Consider the following 25,850-nt stretch of genomic DNA (forward strand, 5'->3'; position numbering starts at 1 on the left):
CATACCAGCACGACTACTTGCGGCTTATACAAACACTTGACCCGTAAGATACTGTACTTCTCACTCACCATTAGCTGGGGGGTTATATGGCGCATCGTACGTATACGGGTGTTTTGTTTTAGTTTGATCCTTTCCGTATAGTGAGGTGTAATAAGGGTCAAACGTGAGTAAAGCAAAGCCCGGATCCTGCGGCGCAATCTTGGATGGCCAACATGGGTTATCGTTCAAGCCATCATTCGGCAGTGGGTTTACCGTGTGTTCAAACTCCATATGCCACTGTGGTCTTTGGGTAACCGTGACCTCGGCTTTGGTGACGGTTCTAGAAGCGTCCTTGGCAACGCTCTGCAGTTTAGCTGGCGCATTCCTAACTCGATTTATCAAGTCCATGTCTGAAATGTCCCCTACAGGTCCCTCAAAGCAAGCTCCCTGCCAAAGTTTCCCGGCCCCCTGGTTTTGTTTGGCGGGAAGGAAGCGGACGAGCTGCCCATTGCCCTGCGGCTTGCCACCCCATTTCCACCCGTCATCTTGCTTATTCAGGAAATATGCTGGTGGATACTCGTCCCTGTCATATCCGGGCTCCTCCCGGTGTGCTATATCTTTCCACCCGGTACCACCATGCTGTGCTGCCCAAGTCGCAGTCGCCTCGCCGTCCTGTCGCCAGTTGGGTTTGGCAGCTTCCGGAGGGCAGGTAATGGTTGCCCATTGAGGGCTGACTCTCGTAGCAGAACTGTAGTGGTAGCATGCCTGGGTATATTTCTTGGGGCATACTTTGACTACATCGGTGGGCTTGGCATTGACATGATAGTGTGCCGAGGTGATGACCAAGTTTTCCGTCATGGTCTTGTCTTGAACGCAGGATTGAAACTGGACGGTATTCTTGTAACGGCCGAGTCGTCTGGTGGAATACCCTTTCCTAATCTTGCAAGGCTTCGTCTTGTTATTCTTGTTATTGCTTTTGCTGCCACCCCCGTTGCCGCCGCCGCCGCCGCCGCCATTGTTGAGCGTGCGAGGTTTCTGTTGGTTGGTGGGATTACCGTCGTCACCCTTCTTTCCACTGCCTTTTTTTATCTTCTTGGGTGGCTTAAAACCAGATACGCCGTCAGTAACAGCGTTTAGAATCTCAAATGCTTTCTTAATGTCATCTGGCACAAGATTGCTCTCGCCACCGCATGGGCTAAGCCACCAGTTAAAGGCCCCCGCGGGATCCTCTCCGTCTGGATAGATATAAGAGGCCATCTGAGCAGCAGTCATGGCCACATCTATTCATGTCAGTTCATCAACATCAAGCTCCCATTGCATCTGCAAGGGTTTCAAAGGGATGGGAAGTCCTACTTAAGCCAGCATCAATTACCCTGCCCACTCCAGGGATGAACTTTGCTCCGACATCAACTACCAGCTTCACCGTCGACATTAGCATAAAACACGCGGCCTATAAGCTTTCTGGTTAGCCAATAGAACAAAGCCTGACCTCTCATGGCGCTTCGGCTCGTGTTGGAGATGCGGCCGACTTTCGGGACCGGATGACGTACTGCAGCGATCATGGGCATGGCCTCAATGACAGACTCGGCGATGGTATTTATTAGCATGTCATCGCAGACGCATTTGCCTGGAGCTATGCGGCTAGGGAAACCGCTGATTTCTATCCAAGGGATAGGCTTGTCAAGTGGGAAAAGCCCCATGCAGCCGTAGTTGCTGACCCTGCCCTCGGCCTCGGCCTCTCTTAATTTCTCACCACATTGGCCCTTGCATTGATTGATCGAAGTCTGCCTGAGTCTGCCCATTTCAAACACATGACAATCTTTGTGAGCCGTGGCTCGCGTTTCATACAAGCTGTTAGATCCAGGTGTGATTTCATACAAGCCCTCGTCCTCGTCCTCGTCCTCGTCCTGCTGGGTGAGGCCGTCTGAACAAACCTCGTGTGGACAGTTGTCATATCTGCATGAAAACGCGCAAAGCCTGTTCATATCCAAGTGCAACCAGTCCCAAGCCGACCCCTTCACGTCTTTCCTCTCGGCTGGCAGACCCTTGAGCTTTCCCTTTTCATCGCAAATGCACAAGGATGAGGGACAAAAACCATATGCACACGCAAACTCGCACATTTCAGCAGTTTCAAGCGTCATGTCGTGACCCGATATACAGCCTTGGCCGGATTTAGGCCGATCAGTGTTGGTCAAGTCGTCCTCGGAGAATTCTTGCAAGTCGACAGCCCAGTCAATCGTCCCAGCGAAATTGAGCTTCCGCCAGTCTGTTCGTCGTGTGTCTTTTGTTGTCATAGTCATATAGCCGACGTAGTCTCCATTGTAGAGCAAAACATCCGTGTTGGAGTCGCCATCGTGGAACGTCCTAACATTGCCTCCCGCGCTTATTATCTCTTTGATCTCAGCTTAGGCCAGGTATCCTCTGGTGTTGGTACAGCGACCAGGGTTCGCGGTTGACTGTGTACGGGAACCTGTAAAGCCACACGTCGGGCCCCAGCAACCCTCCTTGGCCATGCGGAATGACCTGCCGTAACTAGCTTCACCAACAAAAATTTTGTTATTGGGGACCCCGGCTTTAGTGACTAAACCGAAGTAAACAACAATCGGTTAGAAAAAAAAAGAATCGCGTGATGGGAGACGCTGCTGACTTACTCATCACGAGCATGTTGTTGGTTTCAGTCAAATTTACTGCATTCGTTACCTGTTAGCAAACCACATCTTACTAGCTTCTTTTTACGTCCGAGCATTTACCATGACTTCGAATGCATCTACCAGATAGGCATTCGTCAAAGGCGTTGGGGTTGCCAGCATCTCATTAGCCATGCAAGTCGTATATCATGTACACGATATAGTCAACAATAGAAGCGATCCGGTCAATAGGAAATGACTTCAAATACCAGTATAAGGCAGGAGCTGCAATTGATACCGACTTTTCGCTTCCTATTCTGGCTTTTAATACGGTAAGAAATTTCAGGCAGTTGACTCCGTCGGATTTTTGGCCAATGGTCTGGCCCCCAACGTAGATATCCGGCGCCTGACATAAGTTAGTACAGAATAGTGGTTCAGTTGAATAGATTTCGCTCTTATAACTGGCCATGTTTCAACTTTGGAAGCCAGGCCGCCATAAGCAGGAGGCGAAGAAGATAAGAGTACTCACACCAGGGTATTCCCAATCAATATCGACACCGTCGATGCCCTCATCCTTGACAAATTGTGCCAAGCTACTGGCAAAAATTTGTCTGTTATTGATGATGGCATCTCGGATAATACTATACGTGGCCGGCTCTGTCGAGTATGCCCAACCGCCTAATGGTAAAATGCACTTTACATTTGGCAGCTTTTTGAAGTCCTCCCACTCGTTCCTACCATCGTTGATGACTCGTTTCCAACTGACTGGATCGATATCAGCAAATACCCAGTAAATATGCGTATATGAGCCATCAGCATTGGCATGCTTTGCCCTTAAATGAAGGCAGTCTCGCTTAGACGCAAAGGCTTCATAGTAACCAATCCTCTGAAAGACAGTAGGTAGACCAGAGTTGAGCTTGATTTTCCTACTGCAGTTGGACACACAAGTGTTTTAGTGGCCCTTTTTCCTACTTCCCGGGCCGCCACCACCAGGCCAATGTACGTCACAATGGGCCGGGAAAACACCACAGAAGCCCCAGTTGCTGCAACAGGCCTTGAGCGGACATGGATTCAAGTCGGCAGTAGATATGGACTTGTCTCTTGGGGGCTTGGTGCCTGGGACTAATGGTCCACATTGGGTGCCTTGCTGTGATGGCGGCATTGGTGCCGAGCCACCGCTTACACACATACTATAGCCCGCTAGCATGTCCTTACACTCGGTCCATGGCCATGTCTTACCCTTATTCCAGCCTTCCAACTCCCTTATAGTCACTCCGTATAATTTGGCAATCTTATCGCATGTATCATTATCGCTGATGAGATGAATTGCGCAGGTACCATCTCTGCTCGGCGTAGGCGGCTCGGGTGTGGGCTCCTTGTACGGTTGTCCGGGTGAGCATCAAACATACATATGTAGTCCCCTGGCATGAGACTAGAGCACAAGTTTGGCTCAGCATTGTACCTGTGAAGGTCAGTACTAGAAATGCCGCACCGGGAAACGAGAGCTGCGCAGCCATCTCCAGAGTTCACTCTGATATACCGACAACTATTCCGGGGCCTTGGTGTTCTGGCTTGTTCCATTCCAGCGGACCTGCCCAGAAGTCCAGAGCTTATGGGCAATTTTTTATTGTTTCCCGTCAAGTTTCTTTTGGCAATCTGCCAAATGTGAATTCTGGGTATCGATCACGTTGGCCGTAGAATCTTCTTGGATGTAGCACAAATGCCCTCGCTCCACTCCAACACAGCTCTTTGTACCGCAGCCAGATCTCCAGTTGTATCAATAGATATACCAAAAGACTCTTCCGCCTGCAGCTCACTGCCGAAATGCTCGGCAGTAGTATGATTGGAGCGTTTTGAGTTCAACTGTAAGCGATCGGCCATTGCATTCAGAGAGAGCTCGGCTGTTTGTTTGCCTAAGCCGGAACCAATGTAGATACCAGCAGCAAACTTGTGGTGATATCCAACAATAAAACTTTCATCGCAGTTGTCCTTCTCTTGGAAGGAATTTCCCATGGGACGCAAGAGCTCAGCAGCCTGACGCCCATTTCCGGTTTCTTCGATATCCATAGTTGAAGCCATGCTTAGGATTCCCTTGCAGGGTTTGCCTTTGGCGAAACAAACGGGGGCAGTGTCTAGGCTGCAGCAAAAGAGATTATGGTCCTTCTTAGGGTTAGGCACAGCGGTATTCATAGCAGAGAATGTCGTCTGTTCCCATTGCTATCCAGAGGTAGCTGAGCAACTGCGTATCAAGATAGTTGATTTGGGATCATCCAGCAGCTGTCTGACAGGCAACTGAAGTAGCATAGGACTTTGGCAACGTTGCAAACGTTTAACCGAGAGGTAAGTAATCCACATGTGCGGGTTGGAGTAGTCTTCGCATAGAGGTAGACAATCGTAGTAGTCTAAGTCGTATGCGTCAATATCACCAATAAGTGAAAGGTCGTCGTCACCAATTAACTCCATAACTAACATTCCATCAAGGCTGAGAGCTGTGTGCACAGCATTGATAATAAACACCAAGGTAAAGGCAATAGCTATATCCCGAGGAACTCGCATCTTGACTAGTTGCAGGATAATAATAGGATATAAACAAAACAATGAGAGAAGGGAAGAATAAAAGCTAACGTCGAGGCGTCTATCACGATATTAGAACGCCATTTCCCTGCCAAGTAGTACTTTTACAAATTGTTTCTTGTCTTTCCACCTCTGCATATCGTGAACTTCTGAATCTGCAGGGGGCTGGGCGTTCGGACCCAGGAGTTGTTTATATTGTACAGTAAACTAGCGCTACAAGGATCCTATATCTTAACGATAGTCGCGCTATTACGACAACTCACGGTCATCTAAGGTTTTTCCCCAGTACATCGTTGATAGTCGCGGTTCGCACGATATTGTAGGCATCAGGCTTAGTCACCATATAAATTCAGGCACGGGGCTTTTATCGTTATTTGGGCGGCATTGGGCCCTACCGAACCCGTAATTTTACACATCAATTGATAGCCTTCAACGCCATTTTCCTGCGTGTGACACGGTCAAAAAAAAAAACTAATCCTCCTAAGTAAAGGTACAAGCCCTATAATCGTTGAACCTTTACGATAGTCACCAAATACCGGTAATTTTGGCCTCACGAAAGTTATCGTTATAACGCTGGTTTACTGCACAGTTTTTGTTTGAGACCCATATTCTGCAGTGTTGCCTAAATTAAATGACGCCATACATATGTCATCGCAGGCCCCTTTGATGGGCCTGGTATCTTGGTGGATACTAATAACTCGAACGGTCAACTGGTATGAGAACTGGTATTTGTTAATCGTGCCCGCTCATAATTTGGCTATTCAAGCGAAGCTTTCACCACCGAAGGTTGCTGGTTGAACAACCTAGCCCAATGTATACACAAGCACAATCAATTGATACTGAGGCAGATATGCAGATAGTTATGCCTTCTCTATACCCATATACATGTGCACATCGACAGCCTTGTCACCTCTTGACACGCCAAGCAAAGATTTTCAAACCGTGAAGCTTGGCAACCAAGTCAGGAGTCCCAAGCGGATACTTCACCGTCCCCGCCGCAGGCATCTTGATCCTAGGACGCCCCTAGACATTGAAGGGAAATTATTATTGGAGTTGACTCTTTAGCGAGAATTCCCGTGCTCTTTCATCACAGAAAGAACGCGCTTCCATTAAATGGCAAGTATACCCCCTTATCTTCCCTTGACATCTTTTTGTATCTCTCTATCCTCAAGTCTCGTGTTTTCTGAGTTGTCATTTCTTTATAAGTCTTAAGCTTCTACACTATTATTTTCTGCACTGAACAATGATACCTCTTAGGGAAGTCACTTACTCCCGTGACACCACGGTCGCGGCTGTGCGAGACTATTATACATTTTTAACCCAAATGTTTCTTGATAAAAACCTCATCAAGGAACCCCCTAAAGGGGGCTGGCCATCTATTACTCCCCAGAGCATGCGTGGCCTGGGTAAAACAAAGAAAGTCATATCACTCCTTCGCTATCTCCCTTACATCGATTGTCCGTCTAATGATGATGGGCCTAACGTGCTACCCCACTGCATGTTTGCCGACTGGAAAGGACGAGTAGAAGAGAACGAAAACGGCTTTCAACCCGGTAGTTATGCTTCTGAACACGCACGGATGTCTTCTGAAGGGGTTTCAAATTATGAGAACGTGCCTTCTCACGTTATTGGTCTTACTTGGGACTGTGAAGAACGGTACTCGTTCTTGCTAGACACGAGACTCGGCATTATACACTGGGTTGAGTGCGACCATTATCTGATGCATCATTCCAGCCGAGCACCTATTAGAGAAGATGCCTACGATTACGCCCCTGTACGTGAGGCCGAAACATTTCACGATGCTGGAACATGGGCTATTCCAGACTTCTTCCAAGTCTTGAAAGAGCAGTACCAGAAGCTTACCTTTCTTCCGCAGAGTTCAACAAGGGTACTCGATGTAAAGGCGGCGGAGCACCCAGATGATGCAGGGAAGAATCGGCTAATAAAAGGCATCTTTCGCCAGCATGGGTGGCCGAATATGCGGAATTATCGGAAAGATGATTGTCTGAAAGCTATTCGAAGCGCTTTGGTGGAGCATAATTACTCGACCGATGAATGGTGAGAGTTGGAACCCCGCCGCATTGGTTTGCCACGGCATTTTTTCACAAGTCAATGTAATTAAGTATCAAATCGATGTAGTCTTCGAATTCTTGTACTCAATCATTTCAGAAGATGGGAGAATACATCAACACAGCAACGCAGAGTCATGTGCTCCTCATACGTTATGTCACAACGCCAAGATACTCCTGGCCTTGGCCAATGGAGTTTCGTGGGCCTCATGTCTCTATGCCCTTCTTCAGGGGCATGTATAGGTTAAGTACATATACCAAACCCTGCCTGTATCTACTGTCAACTCCAAGCCAGACTCTTGTGCCACCTCTCCTCCTTACTACTGTCCGTCTTTGTTTAGCCCTTAGCTACATGCAACGTCGACACCATGAACATCGGTCTCTATCTTCTCAACGCCGCCGCTCTTGCGGCAGCGATCAACCATTCAGTCTTCTTTCCGAAATCCTCACCGACCGCGATCGCTAAACCTGAGCCCTTGTTCTGTGCTGCCGCGAACTACACAAATTATGTTGTTGGTCCGAGACCAACAGGCACTCTGGCAGTTGCCATGGCCTCTCACACCTCCGAACTATTCCAAACTTGTACTTTGCCTCTGGAGGATTGGTTCGATTGCACATTCCCCGAAAGCTCGCGATTGTGTGCCTTTTCCACAGTTGGGCCATCCGAGGTAATGTCGGCGTACTCTAACTTTGGGACTTTGGCCTTATCATGGTGGACTGCGCACAGCCTCGTTGCTGAACAACTCGCTTCCAGCTGTCACTTCCGTTGGTATCATGAAATGAAATTCATACCATTCGCATCTTACAAACTGGAGGAAACCATTTCATTCGCGGAATGCTTTATTCCGGAGGTCGCCACTGCTTCCTCAGAAGGGATTTCCATTGCGGCACCAACACCCCCGTCATCCGCGCCCAAAACCTCCGCAGCGTCTGCAGCAAAAGAAACAGGAGCTACAGAGTCATTAGCAGCTCGATGGAGGCAAGACAAGCTAATATCGTTTGCTGCTGCAGCCTTGGCAACCTGGACGCTGTTTTAGGGGAAATGACTCGTTCAAGGCTCCCGAGCACGCGCGTCCTGTATCAACAACGGTGGGTAGTAGTCTTGCGGTGAAACTCGATTTTAGTATCGAATCTATTTTGTATGGTTTGGTTAGCACTAGCCATGAGGAATTATTTCACGGAGGCACAACGACGAGGCTGATACTGCCAAGACTAAGTTATGGTGGCATAGTAACTACAGAGATGCAGGCGTGGATATTAATAGTTGCTATTTCGTCTGTATTTAGCTTGTAGAAGTACTGCTGTTGATCTATGAGGCCTCATCTTTCTAAAGATCTCCCGCAACTCCCTTTCTTTACGTAACAGTTACTAGGTAACTGCATCGTAACTAGATAGTGGATTCCTGATAGATAGCGTAGCCCTGAGTTAGCAGTTTAGGGTTACCGTACTTGTGTCAAACAGTCCAAGCTCCATAATATAACTTCCACAATGCAGAGGCACTTGCCACTGGAATGTGCCAAGAATCTTCACGTTGTTAGCATAGTTTACGAAATTTCGCAAATTGCAACTTCTTCTGGGCACGTTTGCAATCGCCCTTTACGAGTTTCTATTGCCAGGTACCCTTAACCGGCTGCATTATCATCCACTTATGACCTCATAAAAGGAAGCTCCACGTGGGTAGGGGAATGTTAAAATGATGCAGGATCCGTGCCTGAATCGAGGCTGGAAATAGCTGAACAGGGCTCGTTGCGTCACCTACGACTGAGGTAAGTGTGACGTAGCTAATTGCAACTCGAGAAATTACTAGGTGTTTTATTATTGTAAAATTTCTTCGTGCAGTAACATATCTTTCAATTCTAGACTTCTGATGAACCAGATCTCGAATTCGGTGTAACCAACGTACCTTCGAAAATGTAAAGGGATACATATGTGGATTTAAGTCAAATTGTGGGGAGGGGTAAGTCCCAGGGAACGACGCCTGATGTCAAAATCAGTTATGAATGGAATCCTGCAATTACAAACGGGTGGTCAATCCTCCTACTCCCGCATATAGTCAACATATGACACGTCGCCAGCGGCGCTGCCAATAGTACAAACCGTCTGCACTATCAGGGACGCTACGATATCCATTCTTAAGTACATGCTAACTTCCTGGTCAACTAGAGTGTGTCGGTCTTTGGCAAGGCTACTACTACTGCGTCGGTATTACCCCAGCTTTCGAAGTACAGGCGTTGTACAGTGCCGGTTGCAAAGGAGAGCTGCACGGCCAGACTATTGTCGCCGGCGGAACTGATGGTTTTTGCTTTGACACAAACTGCCAGGTAGCATCTCTCGATACATCTATGGTGGGCGACTGCCCGAGCGGCCAGGTACAGATCAGTTACTGGGAGAAGCCAGGCTGCACGGGAAAGTGGTTCGGCTACGGCTACACAAGCAGAGGTAAATGTCATACGTTATGGACTGAGGGCTGGAAGTTTAAAGCGGTGTGGCTACGATGTGCTATAGAGCAGGATGACTGTGTGAATCGGGGGACATGTACTTATGACCCGGAGCCGTCTCGTGGAATTTGCGCGTAGCTGGATTATTCATGCGCTGGCAGCTTGGGGTAATAATATGGTTTGTCCCAGGATATCTATACCAAAAGAAGAGGCATTGGCATATGAGCTAGAGTGATCCAGCCGGGAGGGGGCACGAGTACGTTGTAGCTTGGGACTGGATGTGCGCGACCAGTTATGCCATCTGAAGTCTAGTGCTCGGGGCTTCTCAGCCAGGGTAGACGGCAGTTCTCACATAAAACAATTGCATAACAGCTGATTTGCTTTCCCATCGTCATGGCTCGTACTCGAGCATAATTGGCCGCCCAGACTAGCCGCTTGTCATCAGTAATAAAAGATTAATGCTTGTGTCTTATGAAGCGCCCAGCGATACCTTCACTAACAACAAATAAGCAAGCGACCTTTAGACATTCGAAAGCCATGGAGTGCCAAGACAACGAGACCCCAACAACGCCAGACTATAAATGCAACCGGGCGCCAAGAAGACCGCAGAACTTGAAGTAGACCCTGCTATTATTTGCAGTGCATTGACTGGAGTTTTTCAGCAAATAATGTAGGTATAGCGTAGTGTTTACCGTCATGTAAGGGAAAGAACATCGAATAATATCCCCGAGGCAATTATATCAGCTACCCTCTGCCACCTACTAGGAGATAACATCTACAGCCCCCCATTTAAAATATATACTTTGAACAAATACTAATGTATCTTGTTGTTATATTTTTTAATCTAATTCTGGATCCTCAGTTGTCCTCCACATGATGATCAGAAAATTGCTTTCCATGCGCACCCAACGCTCAACTACGACGACCAAGTTTAGTAAGATCTTGCTTGATACTTGCGTCTTTCTTGCCAAGGTTTGCTAGCATTTGGAGCAAAGACGCCAAGACGGGCTCCAATTGAACCCCGAGAGCGATGGGGTTCAGCGTGTCATTGTACGAGGTTCTGGTCGAGCAGCCAGCCGCAAGTTTCCCGTCGAAAGCGTTGGCAGTGAATCTCACGGCGTCGGGAACACCAAGAATCTCGGTGGTAAAGTGTCCGCCGGCAGCGACAGTCAGAAAGTCTACACTAGCACCGTAGCCACACCATCTATCCACGAGTATCCCCGCGTCATGATAGGGCACAATCTCATCGTCGGGGGCGTGATAAAGGAATACTGGTGCAACAGGCGTCTCGTTCTTGTACACACCCATGACTTGTTTTCCCATGATATCAGAGACGACTGGGTGTTCGAATAGTCCGGGGCCTAGGGTTTGAAACTCTGCTGACAAGATTGATGTCTGAGGAAATGCAAGGAGGTTACCAACAATGCACTGCTTATTGGAAATATCTATTATTCTCTTGCCCTTGGGTGTTAAAATTTCGTCGAAAACAGGTTGTAGTTGAGCTCCGTAGGCACTGGGCTTCAGAAACCCGGCCAGGCCGGCAGGCAGGAAGCCGCTAAATATTGTACCGTCAAGGTTCATAAAAGTAGCGGTAAGATTTGCAGGAGTACCTCCAGCAACCCACCCCTTGACATTCAGGTCCGGGGCATAGGAGGATTGAAGACCGGCTGCCCAGCCTGTAGCTACAGCGCCGCCAGAGTAGCCTGTGCCGACGATCTTGGGGTTGTCAGAAAGCCCAAGTTTTGCCCTAAAGTTGACAACGGCACGCATACCATCCAGGACGCCCATGCCCTCGAGGTGGCCGGGAAGAAAGGCTGCGTCTGGGCCTTCGTAGTCGGCTGCAGCAACAATGTACCCTGAGAGTAAGTAGGCCTGCATAATAATCTGCTCCAAGGAGGAGATGATGTCTGTCTGTAATGCGCCGAGCTGATAGTTGTAGCTTGGGTTACAGATAGAGGCTGTGCTATCGTAGGCGGTTTGCAGCGAGACAAAGCTGTCCTTCTTCGCATGTAAAGGCTTGAAGATGGTGGTAACGGTTGCAATTGGCGAGCCGTCAATAGCATTGGTACGGTAGAGTAGTTGGTACGCCTCAATAGGCTGGGGGATAAACCCAAAGAAGGCTGCCGCAATCCTCCGCTGACGAAGAATGGAGCCAGGTGCCTTTGACTCGAAGCCAGACGGCGGCCTGTAGAAGGGATCAATACTTGGGGGGAGTGCCCGTGGTTTGTTCTCGCTCATGGGATGGGCTGAGGCCAGTGGAAGGGCCAAGGCGGCCAAGGTCAACAGAGGGAACATAAATTGCATCTTTGAAGACAAGTACGAACGGAAAGGGCTGAGGATTGACGATATAACGGAGAACAATATCAGAGAAGACGTGCTGTTTACAATACCACGACTAGGTGAGGATAGGCTACTTAAATAGATAAAAATCAAGCCACGTCGCTCAATAACACACGCACCTCTCCTTGCTAGTCACACCTCGTCGTCGTATTTTACTACATGCGAGTGGCACGCGTGCTTCGAGCAAGAGAAAAACTCTCTTATTCGTTTAGATTGATAGGTTGTAATGAACTGAAAGCTGAGAGGTTGAACAACACTTGTTGCACTCGGACAAAATCACGGGGCCGCGGCATCACTTGGTCTGTATTATATAATACTCTAGAGGCTAATGTCTCTCTATTCCCCTCAATGCCCAGCCTGCAACCCTGGCCGGATGCTAGTTGCAGCGACTTTACACCTACCCAGTTTGAGGGACATGCCAGGGGGAAGGGATATGTTTGGTCATGTACGCAAAGGTGACCGATGTTGGATGAATACAATGTTTCATTACGAATCGGGGGTATATAGTATGCGCAAAATATTCAATTTTGCGCATCTGCCTTTGCAATTTAGAATTATATGTAGTCTATAGCACATTGCAGTACAGTCGCTAAATCGATTGAGTGCCATTTAATGCCGCCTTGGCGGTTTAGACTCACGCACCAGAGTCAGCTGGAAAATCTGCGAGATCATCTTGCTCTATTCTTGGCTACACATTCTTGACTAGGTTCAGAGATGGTGATGCTAGCAGCTAATTTATTACTCTAGCATGCAGACACTTATGTAAACATGGCACGTACAGGTCACGCAGTGAGAGACGAGATGTCGTGTTGTATAAAAGTTTAACCAAGTCAACTGTGAAAGAGGAAATGTAGGAGGCATCAAATTGTATTACGCGAGATATGGAAGAACAAAGCAAATACAATAAAGTTGCGGGCTACCACTTATTCACCTGGTTCTAGCCTGTGAGCGCTCGCGCTGGTGATGAATAATCGTAATAATAACACCAAGAGGGAGGCCTAGGCCAAGAAAATACCCCAGTTTAGCCTTATTTATGTTGATGCATACCTCCTTGCCTAGAATGCGGTAGTAGAACAACCAGACGCCAGTCCGACCCCACGTCGGCGGCGACGGATGTCCGGGAGCCTGGCTGCGGAGCAGACTATCATGTCATTGGTCTGTTAAGACGGACCTACCTGCCTGAACAAGCTAGGCGAGGGGCTCATGTAAATAACTCGATTATATAAACCGTAAAAGGGTATGGTCTGATGAATAGAGTACGGATTAATTAAAGCCGATTCTGCTTAATAAACCTATATATGTCGTTTTCCCCCACCTGGCACCAAGGGCTCTTGTGCAAAGGATATTTCTTGCCTCTTGCAACAGCTTTCCATTGGAATAGATCGCGAAGTTGATTATACAATCACTTATCAGGCCAATACCTATCGATGGATTCGTGGCCGCACAACCGTCCAGGGGTGGACCCTAGTACCCTCTGGCCCAACGACAACTTCATGCTGCTGCAAAACTACACATTACCTTATTCTCGCGAAACGATGGCGTGGACCAGCGAGGCAGCCTTCTTTGCCAACTATTACCCTATTTCCGCCGCCATGCAGGGTGTGGCTGGTAGTGAAGCGCCGGACTGCTACGGAACCAACGGAGTCCACAACCCTCTTGATGGCCTCGCCACACATGGTTGTGCAGGCGCCGATTCGGACACGAAATCTACTGAGCAACAGCAACCGGACCCGAACGTACAGGGGCCCTTGCTCCGCAAAAAACGTGGGAGACCAAGGCGAACCAAAGAGAACCAGAACAAAGGAGAACAGGAAAAGGTGCGTTATTCCTCCGTCTTCAGGTGAAGTAATTCACCAGCTAATAGCATAGTAGCTCTTGGGAAAACGCCGGGAACAGCTACGTATAGCCCAGCGGAAGTTTCGAGAGAAAAGGGACATGGAAATTTCCGGACTTCTTGCACGTAACAACCAGCTAGAAGCGACAGTGGAGAGCCTGACTACTTCGATAACTTCTTTGGGTGAAGCTCTCGCCCAATCAAACGTGCTAGTAAGCGACGGAGACTTACATGGACGGTTGCCGGAGACGATTGGCAAGTGTATTTCCCTTGTGAGCAATAATGGAGAGGCCACAAACACAAGGCATGTGGCTGCGGTGAACCCTCAGTTGGAACTATCTCTGCCTCTAAACTTCTTCATCAGGCCCTGCCCCGTCTTCAGCGTTTTACCACTCTTGGAGAACGACTTGGCAGAGAAACTCAAAAATCCAGTACCAGTTTCGGGTATTAACTACCAGGAACTCATAGACATATTGGATGCCGCTCTGGTCTTCTCTGCTTATATGAAAGTAGCGAACCCGAGCATCTCGCTACAAAGAGTACAGCATTACTTCCACCTCGCCCTCACCATCATGGACCGCAACCGACTCAAATCATACTATGCCACTTTATTCCACAGCAAACTAACCAGGCAACCTACTCTGTTTATAAACGACAATATTCCCTTCTTGCAAGTAGGAGGTGCTGGAACCCACTACGGTGATACTAGGCCTCAACCTTTATCTCACACTTCTTCACACTCGCCAACTATTTTCAAAAGAGCAGAGCCTTCCGTGATAACTGCGGCCCCTCTGCAAAAGGTCCCACCTGCCTGGGCAGCACGACTGGACGGTACATGGTTTGATATTACGGACTTGGAAATGTTTCTCAAGGCAAAACGAGTCAGCCTCCATAGATGTCAACGTGCCCACACCCAGTCTAAATCAGCTTGCCCAAAGGGTTCCGTCAGTTTACAACAATTCGTCCAAGGTATGTTTATGAACTTGGCTGTGTCTCTCTTAGCTTTCATGTCTAACATGAACAGTGCTTCTTCTGCGCGCCGTTTCTCTTGGGCAATCCCCTGGATTTAAACGACAAGACGTCGAAGACGCGTTACAGTCATGTGTCTGTGTGTAGCTTAGAATGTAGAACAAGTAATTTAGTGGCAAAGTCTCTGAACATGTCGATATACTAGTACTTAGCTCTCCACTACGCGTTGTGACATTCATGGGCCATATACCAATTGAAAACCCGACTGACCTGCTGCGGGACCAAAATATCAACAATAGCTCAAGCATGGCTGACGAAAAAAGCCAGGGGTGGAGGACAGAGGAGAGACGGCTTACACAGCGGCGGAGTTTACTTCCTATTGCCTAAGTAGTAAGTAGGCCGACTGCTACGATTATTTTGAGCCGCGGCCTGGAATTGCCCCGACTTTGTAGTATCGCTGCACAATATCTTCTCGATTAAAAAATTTGACAAATTCCCCGATTCGGATTTGTGAATTTAATGATTACCCGACTGTAGTACCCGATAACACGGAAGTTGATTTGCGATAATATTGGATTTACCTTATTGCCTGACTGAATGCGCGCATTCTACTTGCGCGAAGGAAACGGGATTTAAATTTCGCCGTCGCTAGGCTGTTTCCCCGTTCCAACGGCCAATATTGACTCTGGGCACGGTTACTGCTCTAATTTAGGGGATACTTGCTATCGCATCTGAACAAGGTTCACTTAATTCTTAGGCCAGATTATATAATCCCCCGCCTACATCAAGGAAATCAACACTGTACACCACCAGGTTGCGTTATATAATCTCAAAATGATTGGGGAAGCCCGATTTACATTACATTACAAACCATGCTTTTTGATATGCAAATATAGATTAACGTTTAGTTTAATTTCCGCCCTTATCGGATAGACAGCTAGCACGAACGCATGTATAAAAGCAGTAATTTCCTTTACTCTAACGTACACAAATGTAATTCCGAAGTAACCATCTATCGCACGCATAAACTTCACGCACCATGAGTCAAATTTATGATTTCGTTCTCCTCGGAGCTACAGGCTATACCGGGCAGCTTTGCGTCCAGTACATGGTTGACAATATGCCCAGTAATGTGCGATGGGCTATTGCAGGGCGCAATAAGGCCAAACTCGAAGAAGTGGCGACGGAGATGAAGGTGGCTGAAGCTGGAGGTAAGTGGATGGCTGTTATGATAATGAAGTCGAGAATAAGCAATGACTCGGTATTCTAGGAGCTCTAATCGTCTTGGATCTCTCTTCCGAGTCAGAGATTGTCAGCCTTGCAAAGTCAACTCGTGTTCTGGTCAACATAATAGGGCCATATGGAACGACCTGTGGCTCCGTGGTCTTCAAGGCTTGTGCTGAACATGGTACTCATTATGTTGACGGGTGAGTAATAAAAAGATGGATTTGTTCTTCTATATACTCATAATAGCAACAGAGCTGGAGAGCCTGTATGGCGGCAGGAGATGATTGAGAAATACGAAAAACTGGCCAAGACCTCGGGGTCAAAGGTAACATTGACCCCCTGTTATTCTAGATCCGGAATTAACGTGGCGTTGATAGATGGTCATCACCTGTGGCTGGGGTGCAGTGCCGGCGGACATATCGACGTATTTAGCGGTGACGTCGATACGGAGGAACTTTTCATTGCCCACTCTTGAAGTTGTCGGAGCACTGTACGATATTAAGGGAAGTGCTAGTGGTGGTGCCGTGGACTCTATTTCCACCTCTATTGCAAACAATTCACTTTCTCGCCTTTTCGCAGCCATCAATATCCACTCCATCTCCCCGGTTAAACCTGTTGGCAATCCCAACGGAAAGAGAAAGGATGGGCTGCCAAAGGCAAATATTTTTGGGGTACAAACTATAGATGGTATGGGTACAATGGCCACCCATTTCCACGAGCCCGTCGACCTACCTCTTGTTGGACGCAGTTGGGGTTTGTACGCGTCTGGAGATGCCGACGGAACACAAAGTTACGGACCAAATTTTCGTTTTTCGTCGCGGTTCCGTTTCTCTAATGCATTATTTGCGTGGCTCTTCCGTGTCACTGTTGTCACACTGGCAGCTTCCATGCTTTTGCCACCAGTTCGATTCGTCGTTGGCAAGTTATTTCCGCCTGGTGGCGGCGCATCAGCGGAGCAACGCCGCAAATATCACTTTACGTACCGGGCAATTAGTATTGCTGATACTACACATTCGGTAAAGCCAAAAGCTCTAGTCGAGTTCCATTATCCCGGAGATGCGAACGATTTCACGGCCATGACCATGACGGAGGCTGGGTTGTTGCTCCTTAGTGAGCAAAGTTTGTTGAGCCAACGTGAAGGAGGAATTCTAACTCCTGCAAGCCTGGGGGACGATTATGTGAGAGCTTTACAAAGGAATGGAGTCCGAATATCCATTGATACATTGAGGTAGTAGCATTACAGACAATCAGTGTTGGAGTAATCGAAAGTAGTACAATACGCCAGGCTGTATCTAGACCAACTTAGACTGCAGTGTCACCATGAAACAATTTTCAGATGTCTATTATAAAATATTACTTGAAAAGAACGCGGCACCCATAGCGTGTGCCATGTGCTTTGCAGCAATCATCGCCGGCGCAGGCGTATGCGCTTGATGACGCCGGCGCGATACCAAGAACGTGTGACGTGAGGGATGGCTAGACACTCCGCAAATAGGCATGTATGCAACTCAAACATTGCGATTGAATGTACTTCTATTTAATTCTAGCTGACATGTATATATATACTCAGTGACTAGGCAGTGACCTCGTCTATAAATATCTGGCGACTGATTCTGTCCATGCATCACATGTATTAGTCGCCAAAATGCCAAATGCAACCCCGTGACGTGAGACGTTTTATCTAGGCCCGTGCCATTACTCAATATTTCAGTGAATAACCCGATACAGGTTGACATTTGACCTCGTGGCAAAGATAGCTACCTCTGGCCTAGTATTACGACTCAAGGTCCTTCCAACAACGACACGTTTCCAGAAGCAGGTCCAACCTGGCTGAAAAGTCTTGTTGTGACTCTCCACCCCTGATCCTCGATGCGCTCGTATTCATCATGGTAGATGCCGTAAAAGGTAGCTAGCTGGCCGGCAAAACGTCCTTTTCCAAAAGTATTCGTCAGGGCGTAGAAGGTTCCATTAGCCTTGTCTGGCTGGTCCTTGTTCAGGTTGATTCTAATACTGCCCAGCAAATGATGGGCATCGTAGTGCTCGCCATCAGGCGCGAATGTATCGATAATGGTTTGTAGGCCGCGCAGATTCTGTCTCTTCCCGTCTGGGCTGGAGTAATTGGCAAAGGCATTTTCGGCGTAGATGAGAGGGAATAGCTCATGGGTCGAGTTGAAGTCAACTGCTAGCGGGTAGAGATTAATGATTTGATAAATCTGCTCCCAATCGCTTAGGCAACCGACATTGTCGTTGGCTTGGGCTTTGATTGGGCTGCAGAAAGAAGGCGCAACAAGGCCCAATGCTGAATACAAGAAAAGAAAATTTGAGCGCATCGTGCCTGGTAAAGGTCAAATTTTCTGCTCAATATACGTTTGCTGGAGGGGAGGTAGATGAGAGTTGGGAGTGGATAATGGAGGACGAAAGGGGTGAGTACTCGGTAGGTTACCCGCCAATATATATACGTCAGTTAAATTCGCTAAATTGCTGTTTTATGAAATAGAGTTACATCGAATAACATTTGATCTAAAAGTTAAGCTGAGATAATAAGTTTGCGATGCGACATTGGGCACAACTAAACATGATCTAAGCATGAAGAGATGAAAACTCACCTTGGCTGGCTAATGCGAATGCGTCAATATTAAGAACCAAGTAAGCATTATGGAAGCAAGCTAACCGGCCAAGCCCCCACCCCCGAGGTAACCGTGAATAACTCCATATGTAGCTAGTAGACCTTCGGACCCTCTCAAAGCCGGCGTTACATTTCTTGTTACTAGTGGCAGGTTCCACCAGACATTACGGCTTTCCTGTTGCGTCAAGTGTGCTTTCTCTCTTGGTTCTACGCTGCTAGAGAGAATTTGTGAGACATGTCCTCGGAGTAAATTGGCACAGAATCAGATGATGATTCACCAGGTCTTGCGACATGGATAGACTAGTACGGTCAACATACGTTTGGGGGAATGCTAGTGGTCCTAGACTACCTAGCATATATTCGTATTCCGACAATAACTAGTTAATTCCATCGACGACAATTTGCTGGGGATGAATTTGCCCCGGCCTGTTTCCAGTTCATAATATCTGACTAAGAGAAACTAACACCAGGGCTTCTGTGGTCCCATGCTTACTGTATGATTTCTAAATACAAATACCCACTAACAAGGGCATAAGCTCGCCATGAACTGGCATCCAATGAATTGACTCCTGCGGCCGGTCGCAACTATGGTCTGCCACAAAGCATGTCAAGGCTGCAATCAATATTGGACAATCAACACGACGGAAAGGTATTGGCCTCTAAGTTGAGGCTATTATACCAATGGCAAGCCCTATCAAAGCCCGAGAAAGCAATTTGACCTGTTCGCTGGGGTCCAGGACGACAGCCCACGTTTGCCGCGTTGACAGTGGAGCTGCAGGAAGGTTTGAGATGACCAGGCATGAAACAAGATATACCGGGAGCAGGGCAGGGACATCGTTGACGGGATGCCGGAACTATTACGAAGCGGGACCTGATTTTCGTTTCACGGCAGGTAAATCCCGTCAATAAGTAGATCGTGGCGGTGTCCCGAAACATTCTCCATTACTGGATAATGGCCATTGTTTGGGAGTCCCGCTTATCCCGATTCCAATTACATCATCACCACATATGCACCTCCCTTTCCGAGGTCTACCTCGTTCAGGCTCTTCTAGGTTGTGGTCTGTGTCCGAGGGTGTCTCTGCGTATAGATGCTTGGTTTTTTCGTCCCCCTCTTCCTCATTTTGTATCGATCGTTGTCGTTTCTTCGGGCTTTGGCTTCGACTGTTAGCGCGACCCGTGTTGAACATGCCACGGTACTCGTCCGCCGATAAGGAACGCACACGGGTAGACCCTGACTCTGCTACAGTGATTAATCGACGCGGGACTCCCTGGCTAAGAAAAGCGCTCTTTGATAGGATGGCAAGAGCAAATCGGCAGAGAAGGAAGTATCTGAAACACCGCGAAGTGGTTAAAGTTGAGGTTGTGGTACTCTTGTCGCGTTTGCAGACGTCGTCTACGCTACTTTGTTCAATCGGAGCGAGTTTCTCGCACCATGATTCGGGAAGCTCGGGGGGGCATGAGAAGTTGTCAAAGGACGGTACAACAGGATATCGATCATCTGCATTGCCAATACATTACATTAGGAACAGTCAAGAGTCGCGAGATAGCACTAGAACCAAGACGTAAACACTTGACGGTATACCTCCTTCCACATGAAAGTAATATCGGCGCGCGAGAAGAACTTGACTCCATTAGCGGGCTCCTCGAGCTTTGAGCCGTCCTTTGTTAGCGATAGAAAGCCATCCCATCTGGAATTGGCAAGGATGGCACATGCGATGCGCGCTGTTTCATGGTGAATCCCGCATGAGTCGAGAGCCGGAAGAATAACAAGAATGTTATGATTGTCAGGGTAGCCCGGATGGAGGAAAAAGCACGTTTGGCGTGATTCTCAGACAGACCGGAAAAGTATGCGGGGTGGTTTTAAGTTGATATGGAGTGTTGGACCATCTGTATTTATATTAGTTGTTCTCGATACATGTTGTGAATGCGGTGCCGACATGTTTTGTAGTAATATTAATTAATAAACGAAGACTCTAACGTGACATGGAACACTCAGGTGTTGATCGCCAAAATGCTTGGCAGTCACGTGAGCGGGACTGTTGGCTAGGCAATAACCGCTCCGATTCTCTCTTTTAATTGGCTAGCTCCATGGAACACTTATTGGCGCAGTCCAGGATACGCGCTAGGTCCTACAAGCCTTGTACTAACTTCCAAGCTATAAAAACTATAGGTTAGGTAAAGGATTTTAGTATAATAAAAAATTTATATATGGAGAAATATATTTAAAAAATATTACTCTATAAAGAAATATACTTTGAAATATTATTATATATAATAATATATTTTAAAATACTTATAAATAAATAAATATCTTATTAAATATTTATATATACTAAGCATCTCTAAGTAGCTCTGACGGTAAAAACAGAAAGATAGTATAGAAAAAGTAGCTATTTCCCAGATTTTACCAATTATCTTCTCTATTGCTGTGAGTCCGACCTCGGTCGTCCGCAATCATAAATTTGTATCGAAGTATTACTGTTATTGCCTGACTACTAGTACACTGCGAGAGCTATAAGTAACTTGCGGTATGCAGCTCCAACAAGGCAATCATTTACGAAGACCGCCCAACCTGTGACTGGGCCAGCACGGCGCAATCTGGGCTCGTAATAAGTCCAAATTGGCGTCTTGTGATGCAATAAAGCCAACGAGATGCTTCTTGTCTTCGAATTGTTTTCTTGGGTTATCTTGAGTCTATTTTTGGCACGAGCGTCTACAACTATGACGACGGCGGGACACAAGTGTCCAGATTAGCGGTTAGGATACCGTGCCCAACCCCCCAGCTCAAGCCGGAATCCGCGTAGCTTGAATTAACTGTCAGTGCAGCTAACATAATTGAGATTTATCCCGTCGTTTAAAATACCAGATTGCCGGTGCGTTGAATGAAGCTCTGGACCCAAGACAAGGCAAATGAGTTCAGGGCGTGTCGCGCTCTCGCCCTGCAACTACGTCTTCAGTATCCTCGGGTAATCTGCTCACCCGAGATACAGACATGGACACTGACTCGTGGAAGCTCGTGACTACTCGTAACCTTGCGGCCAGGTATGAAATGGGTCCACACGACGGAAGCAACATATTAATGCCAGCGGATTTGGTTTCACTGATGCTGAGAATACTCGCACGGGATATAAGGCTTGAAGCCATCGGTTATATAGATTCAATACAGAAGACGTACAGATGGGCAGCGACCTGAGAGAGGACAACGACCCGTAGCCGCTTATCAAACTTCGCCTATAACCCCATAAATTCCTTGGAAGACATGGGCAGTTATGTGGGTAAAAATGTATAGGTGTGTGTGGCCAAGTAGCCGTGACATGGAATAGTGTAGTGCCGCATAAATAACAATATTGTGCTGCACGACCCCTGCGGCATGTCATCGACTGCATCGTCGACTCCGTTTCGGTAACATGTCCGGTTGCTACAATGCCATGCGGCGACCCGGTATGCGTCACACGAGCTCGGAGAACTGCAAGGGCAAGTGGAAAACGCGATGCGCTATCCTCGGGAAACTCGTCCAAGCTTTAGAGGCATTTATGCATTGCCAGGACAGAAATTTGACTATTTGCTTGGCGGACAAGGCCAAGTGCAGGCATTAGATCAGATAAGATGCTGTCATACTATTAGTTGCATTCCTCTCGTGTCCCAATATTTCTCCACTTGCCTCGCTTGAAAACCTTGTGCTCCCCTTTATTAACGATGAAGAGACGGTCTGTAACGGCTCCCAATTAGACGAGCGAAAAGTCGAGAACTAGTTACTTTTATTTTGCCCTGTGTATCCTGAAATAACTGAGCATTTCCACCTGTGGTACAAATTTATTCTTGTTTAAACACCAGACTGCACAGTACCATTGGGCTAGCTAGCATGAGCGATGTAGTCATAGTAAGATCGGTGCGGAGTAGTACTTGAAGTTTTTAATGTGGCTGTTATTACATGACGACTGCCGCCTGAAAAGCATTGAACAAAATACCCCTGCTATTAATATTATTTGTAATAAGAGCCACTTTGTGCAATAAAAGTGTGGCATGATTTCGGAGTAATTGCCACCTCGACAAAGAATAGTATGTCTGACTTATGATATGCCTTGCTACGCACATTGAAATCTTGTTGCGCCTGCGTCTATATATACCTAGAGTTGCTGCGCTTTCTTGTCTATACCTTTCCAACCGCAATCCAGACCATCTCGGTATTCACCACAGCATTCTAATTTCGACTCTTTGAGAAGCTTTACCCAAAGCCACAATGCACTACACTTCAATTATCAGCGTGCTTGCCGCACTTGGCTCCGTTGTCAACGCCGCACCCACATTGGATGCTGCATTTAGCTCTGTTGCCAACGGCGCACCAGCGTTGGTCAATAGGGAAGAGCTGTCAACCTACACCCTCCAAGATAAAAAGGCTCCCTTCCAGGACGTCGAGTCACTTCCTGCTCTGAATGGAGCTGATACTGTCGACTTGGACTTGTCGGGTTATACAAACATGGGATACCCAGAGACTAGTGACCAGTTCAAGTGCCATGGTAGCGCTGGTAAGTTCCACACACAGTTACTTTCGAAATAATGCTGTATAAGAGATACTCATATATTACACAAAGGAATCGTCTTTAGAATTTGGAAAACTGAGCAGCGCTGCTATCATCCTTACATGGTGCCTTTCCTCCGATTTGCCTTTGTAGATTGCAAGGATGTACAGGGCTTTACTCCATACCCGCCTGTAAAAGGATATAAGGCTTGGTGCAAGTATGGCAAGTGGATGGATGAGATTGATTTCTAAACGAAATCGAGGCTCTTACCCTCGCGATCTCGTTCAAAGTTTGTGTGCAGTTTAGCCTAGCTGTAGAAGCCATTTCACAGCAGCAAAAGGCAGACGCAATACAATAGTTTGCAAGAGGGCAAAACAAGGGGTCGCTTCTTAACATTTCGGGAGGAATCAGGTCACTCGTCAAAGTACACAGCTGTTAGCTGACTGGATTCAATTACTTTTTGATAGAGCTTGCAACTAGCATTTGCTAGTTAACAATGAAAACTATCATACATTACATGGAAGCTTCCTTTTCTACCGTGACACGCTTATTATAAAGAGCACATATAATATAAGAGTCGACAACGGAGCTTGTTGGATCTGATGACGATGGCAGAGGAGCAAGATGGTCACGCAAGCCAAGAGGTCCAAGATGACGGTATGCCAACAATGCTTCCACATAGCAGCGGATTCGAAGCTTCATGTACTAAATTGTCTATTCATTGCCCATGGGGATTTGGTGGATCTCACCACGAAATCTGCGCACAATGATGTCTAGCGCCTCATCCCAGTCGACTTAATGCATCAGATCCGGAGAGCCAATTGGCCAGCCTGTTCTCATTACGGAAACTGTTAGTGATTACCTCCACACACAGGTCTTGGCGATTGATCCGATCAATTGATGCTTAGATGTCAAGTCTGCTAGACCCGTGTGCAGGCAAGTTAGCCATCCTGGCAGCGGCCCTTTGTTGGGCCCGGTTCGACCCAAGTTCCCGTGTGCGACAGAACGTGTCTACCAGACCCTTAAATAAAGTCCACTACAAACCTCGGTAACTAGACTGCCAAACGTGCATGTGTTCCAAACTCAAGTTGAGTCTAACTTTCAAATGTTGGCAGCGAAATCAAACCTCCACTTCTCCATTCGGCCATGAAGCGGGTCCGGCAGGTTGAGAGCTTTCATTTATCCAGTGGAACGTCGGGACAACTCTGTACAGTATCGGGGTCCGTCGTACGACGGCCAAGAATGAACAGAATAAAAAAACAATTCTTCGCTCCTAATTTCCATCCCGTCCGAACCCTCACCTTTCCATCTCTTTTGCACACCTTTCCCCATGTCCGTGTGCTACGCCTAAAAATGTCGACAACAAAATTACTGGCACAAGTCGCAGAGAGCCCGCCCACGCCGCTTCACGGCCAAAATGGCAAAAAATCCGTGGCCAAGAAACAAAATGAAGGCACCGGCGCCATAAACGACAGGCTTTTGCTTGGCTCTCTGGCTTTGCTCGTCCTGTGGTATGCGCCAATGTCCTTCACATACTTTCTCAGCGAGATGCCAAGTTCCGTGGGCGATAAAATGCTCCATGCCCTCGTTTCACGCGAATTTGCGTACGGCAACGGGTCTGGCCACCCCGACGACTACGGTCCAGGTCAATATTTCGTCCTGTTACGAAACATAACGTCCATGCTTCCTCACACCATCAGCGGCACAGTGGCCATCATCACAGGCCTTTTGCAATTCAACAAGACTTTTCAGTTTAAATATCCCATTGTCCATCGAAGTCTCGGGAGAGTATATGGTCTCTGTGCTTTGATCATCTCCGCGTCGTCGGCGTCCTTCCTCATCGACACGATACCGACGAGGGAGGTGTTTTCAGGCGAGTCGTTTGCCATGATTTTATCCATGCTAAGCCTGGGTGTCTTGGTGACCATGGCACTTGCAGTGTACGCCGTCTGGAACGGAGACGTCGGCTCTCACCGCGAGTTCATGATGCTCAATTATTCGTTGATGCTGTCTGCCCCCTTTCTCCGGCTCTGCTGGGTTGTACTCGGCCGACTGTGGGGAGAGACCAAATGGACCGTCAACTTGTACAGCGCCGTATTTGCTGGTCCATTTCTGGTGGCCGCTCCGATATTTTACCTTCGTCGACGTCAGTCTCGCCCCGTCAACGAGACGCTTACCAGCAGCAGGCTTCGGCTCATCATCGCCGCGTCTTCGCTTTTGAGTCTGGCCTTCCTGGGCCCCAAGCTGTCAAGTTTCGATCAATGGTCGCACCGCCCGAAAGCAGATTTTTGGTTCACCGTCCCGCAATGGGGTTTCCATGCCATCAGCTTCACGCTTCTCTCCCAGGCCGCAAAACGTAGGGGAGACATGCGTGCCTACACTGCGTGGGCAACGTACCAGAATGGGTTAATTAGCGGTCCGACTTTTGCCGTTCCCACGTACTATCTGTGTCGCCACGTGTTTCTGTGTCCGGAAGGCATCATGGGGCTCTGTACGTTCTTTGGCGGGTGGTTAATGGGGTTGTTCTCTTCCCATATCGTTTATGTAACTGCAACCTCGACGTTTGCAAAAGGACACAAGCACTCGTTGAAGGGTGAGTAGAATCTGGCACAATACAGGTATTAAAGCGAGATGAGTTCCGCCTAGC

At 47.7% G+C, this 25,850-nt stretch overlaps 10 protein-coding genes across 10 annotated transcripts; 6 read left to right on the forward strand and 4 right to left on the reverse strand.

Moving 5' to 3' along the window:
* Positions 1-60: 60 nt before the first annotated feature.
* Positions 61-2,273, reverse strand: MAA_06971 (glycoside hydrolase family 18 protein; the record flags this gene model as incomplete). Its single annotated transcript, XM_007824969.2, has 3 exons — positions 61-1,259; positions 1,333-1,429; positions 1,530-2,273. 3 exons carry the CDS (start codon positions 2,271-2,273, stop codon positions 61-63), a joined length of 2,040 nt encoding a protein of 679 aa, XP_007823160.2.
* Positions 2,274-2,793: 520 nt separating this feature from the next.
* On the reverse strand, positions 2,794-4,685 carry MAA_11295 (cation efflux family protein family; the record flags this gene model as incomplete). Its single annotated transcript, XM_011413275.1, has 3 exons — positions 2,794-3,012; positions 3,136-3,532; positions 4,294-4,685. The coding sequence occupies 3 exons, from the start codon at positions 4,683-4,685 to the stop codon at positions 2,794-2,796; spliced, it is 1,008 nt and encodes a 335-aa protein (XP_011411577.1).
* A 1,819-nt stretch (positions 4,686-6,504) lies between these two features.
* Positions 6,505-7,242, forward strand: MAA_06973 (uncharacterized protein; the record flags this gene model as incomplete). Its single annotated transcript, XM_007824971.1, has 1 exon — positions 6,505-7,242. The coding sequence occupies one exon, from the start codon at positions 6,505-6,507 to the stop codon at positions 7,240-7,242; it is 738 nt and encodes a 245-aa protein (XP_007823162.1).
* Positions 7,243-7,617: 375 nt separating this feature from the next.
* On the forward strand, positions 7,618-8,286 carry MAA_06974 (uncharacterized protein; the record flags this gene model as incomplete). Its single annotated transcript, XM_007824972.1, has 1 exon — positions 7,618-8,286. The coding sequence occupies one exon, from the start codon at positions 7,618-7,620 to the stop codon at positions 8,284-8,286; it is 669 nt and encodes a 222-aa protein (XP_007823163.1).
* Positions 8,287-10,599: 2,313 nt separating this feature from the next.
* On the reverse strand, positions 10,600-11,991 carry MAA_06975 (Lipase, secreted; the record flags this gene model as incomplete). Its single annotated transcript, XM_007824973.1, has 1 exon — positions 10,600-11,991. One exon carries the CDS (start codon positions 11,989-11,991, stop codon positions 10,600-10,602), a length of 1,392 nt encoding a protein of 463 aa, XP_007823164.1.
* A 1,571-nt stretch (positions 11,992-13,562) lies between these two features.
* Positions 13,563-14,977, forward strand: MAA_06976 (AT DNA binding protein; the record flags this gene model as incomplete). The annotated part of the gene is made up of 3 exons (XM_007824974.2): positions 13,563-13,844; positions 13,900-14,830; positions 14,886-14,977. The coding sequence occupies 3 exons, from the start codon at positions 13,563-13,565 to the stop codon at positions 14,975-14,977; spliced, it is 1,305 nt and encodes a 434-aa protein (XP_007823165.2).
* Positions 14,978-15,869: 892 nt separating this feature from the next.
* On the forward strand, positions 15,870-17,289 carry MAA_06977 (saccharopine dehydrogenase; the record flags this gene model as incomplete). Its single annotated transcript, XM_007824975.1, has 4 exons — positions 15,870-16,041; positions 16,101-16,257; positions 16,304-16,382; positions 16,435-17,289. 4 exons carry the CDS (start codon positions 15,870-15,872, stop codon positions 17,287-17,289), a joined length of 1,263 nt encoding a protein of 420 aa, XP_007823166.1.
* Positions 17,290-17,838: 549 nt separating this feature from the next.
* MAA_06978 (uncharacterized protein) lies at positions 17,839-18,387 on the reverse strand (the record flags this gene model as incomplete). The annotated part of the gene is made up of 1 exon (XM_007824976.1): positions 17,839-18,387. The coding sequence occupies one exon, from the start codon at positions 18,385-18,387 to the stop codon at positions 17,839-17,841; it is 549 nt and encodes a 182-aa protein (XP_007823167.1).
* Positions 18,388-22,923: 4,536 nt separating this feature from the next.
* On the forward strand, positions 22,924-23,454 carry MAA_06979 (uncharacterized protein; the record flags this gene model as incomplete). The annotated part of the gene is made up of 2 exons (XM_007824977.1): positions 22,924-23,209; positions 23,276-23,454. 2 exons carry the CDS (start codon positions 22,924-22,926, stop codon positions 23,452-23,454), a joined length of 465 nt encoding a protein of 154 aa, XP_007823168.1.
* Positions 23,455-24,556: 1,102 nt separating this feature from the next.
* MAA_06980 (uncharacterized protein) lies at positions 24,557-25,804 on the forward strand (the record flags this gene model as incomplete). The annotated part of the gene is made up of 1 exon (XM_007824978.1): positions 24,557-25,804. The coding sequence occupies one exon, from the start codon at positions 24,557-24,559 to the stop codon at positions 25,802-25,804; it is 1,248 nt and encodes a 415-aa protein (XP_007823169.1).
* Between the last annotated feature and the right edge of the window lie 46 nt (positions 25,805-25,850).

The sequence above is a fragment of the Metarhizium robertsii genome (genome assembly GCF_000187425.2).
Source record: "Metarhizium robertsii ARSEF 23 chromosome Unknown MAA_Scf_5, whole genome shotgun sequence".
Lineage (NCBI taxonomy): Eukaryota > Fungi > Ascomycota > Sordariomycetes > Hypocreales > Clavicipitaceae > Metarhizium > Metarhizium robertsii.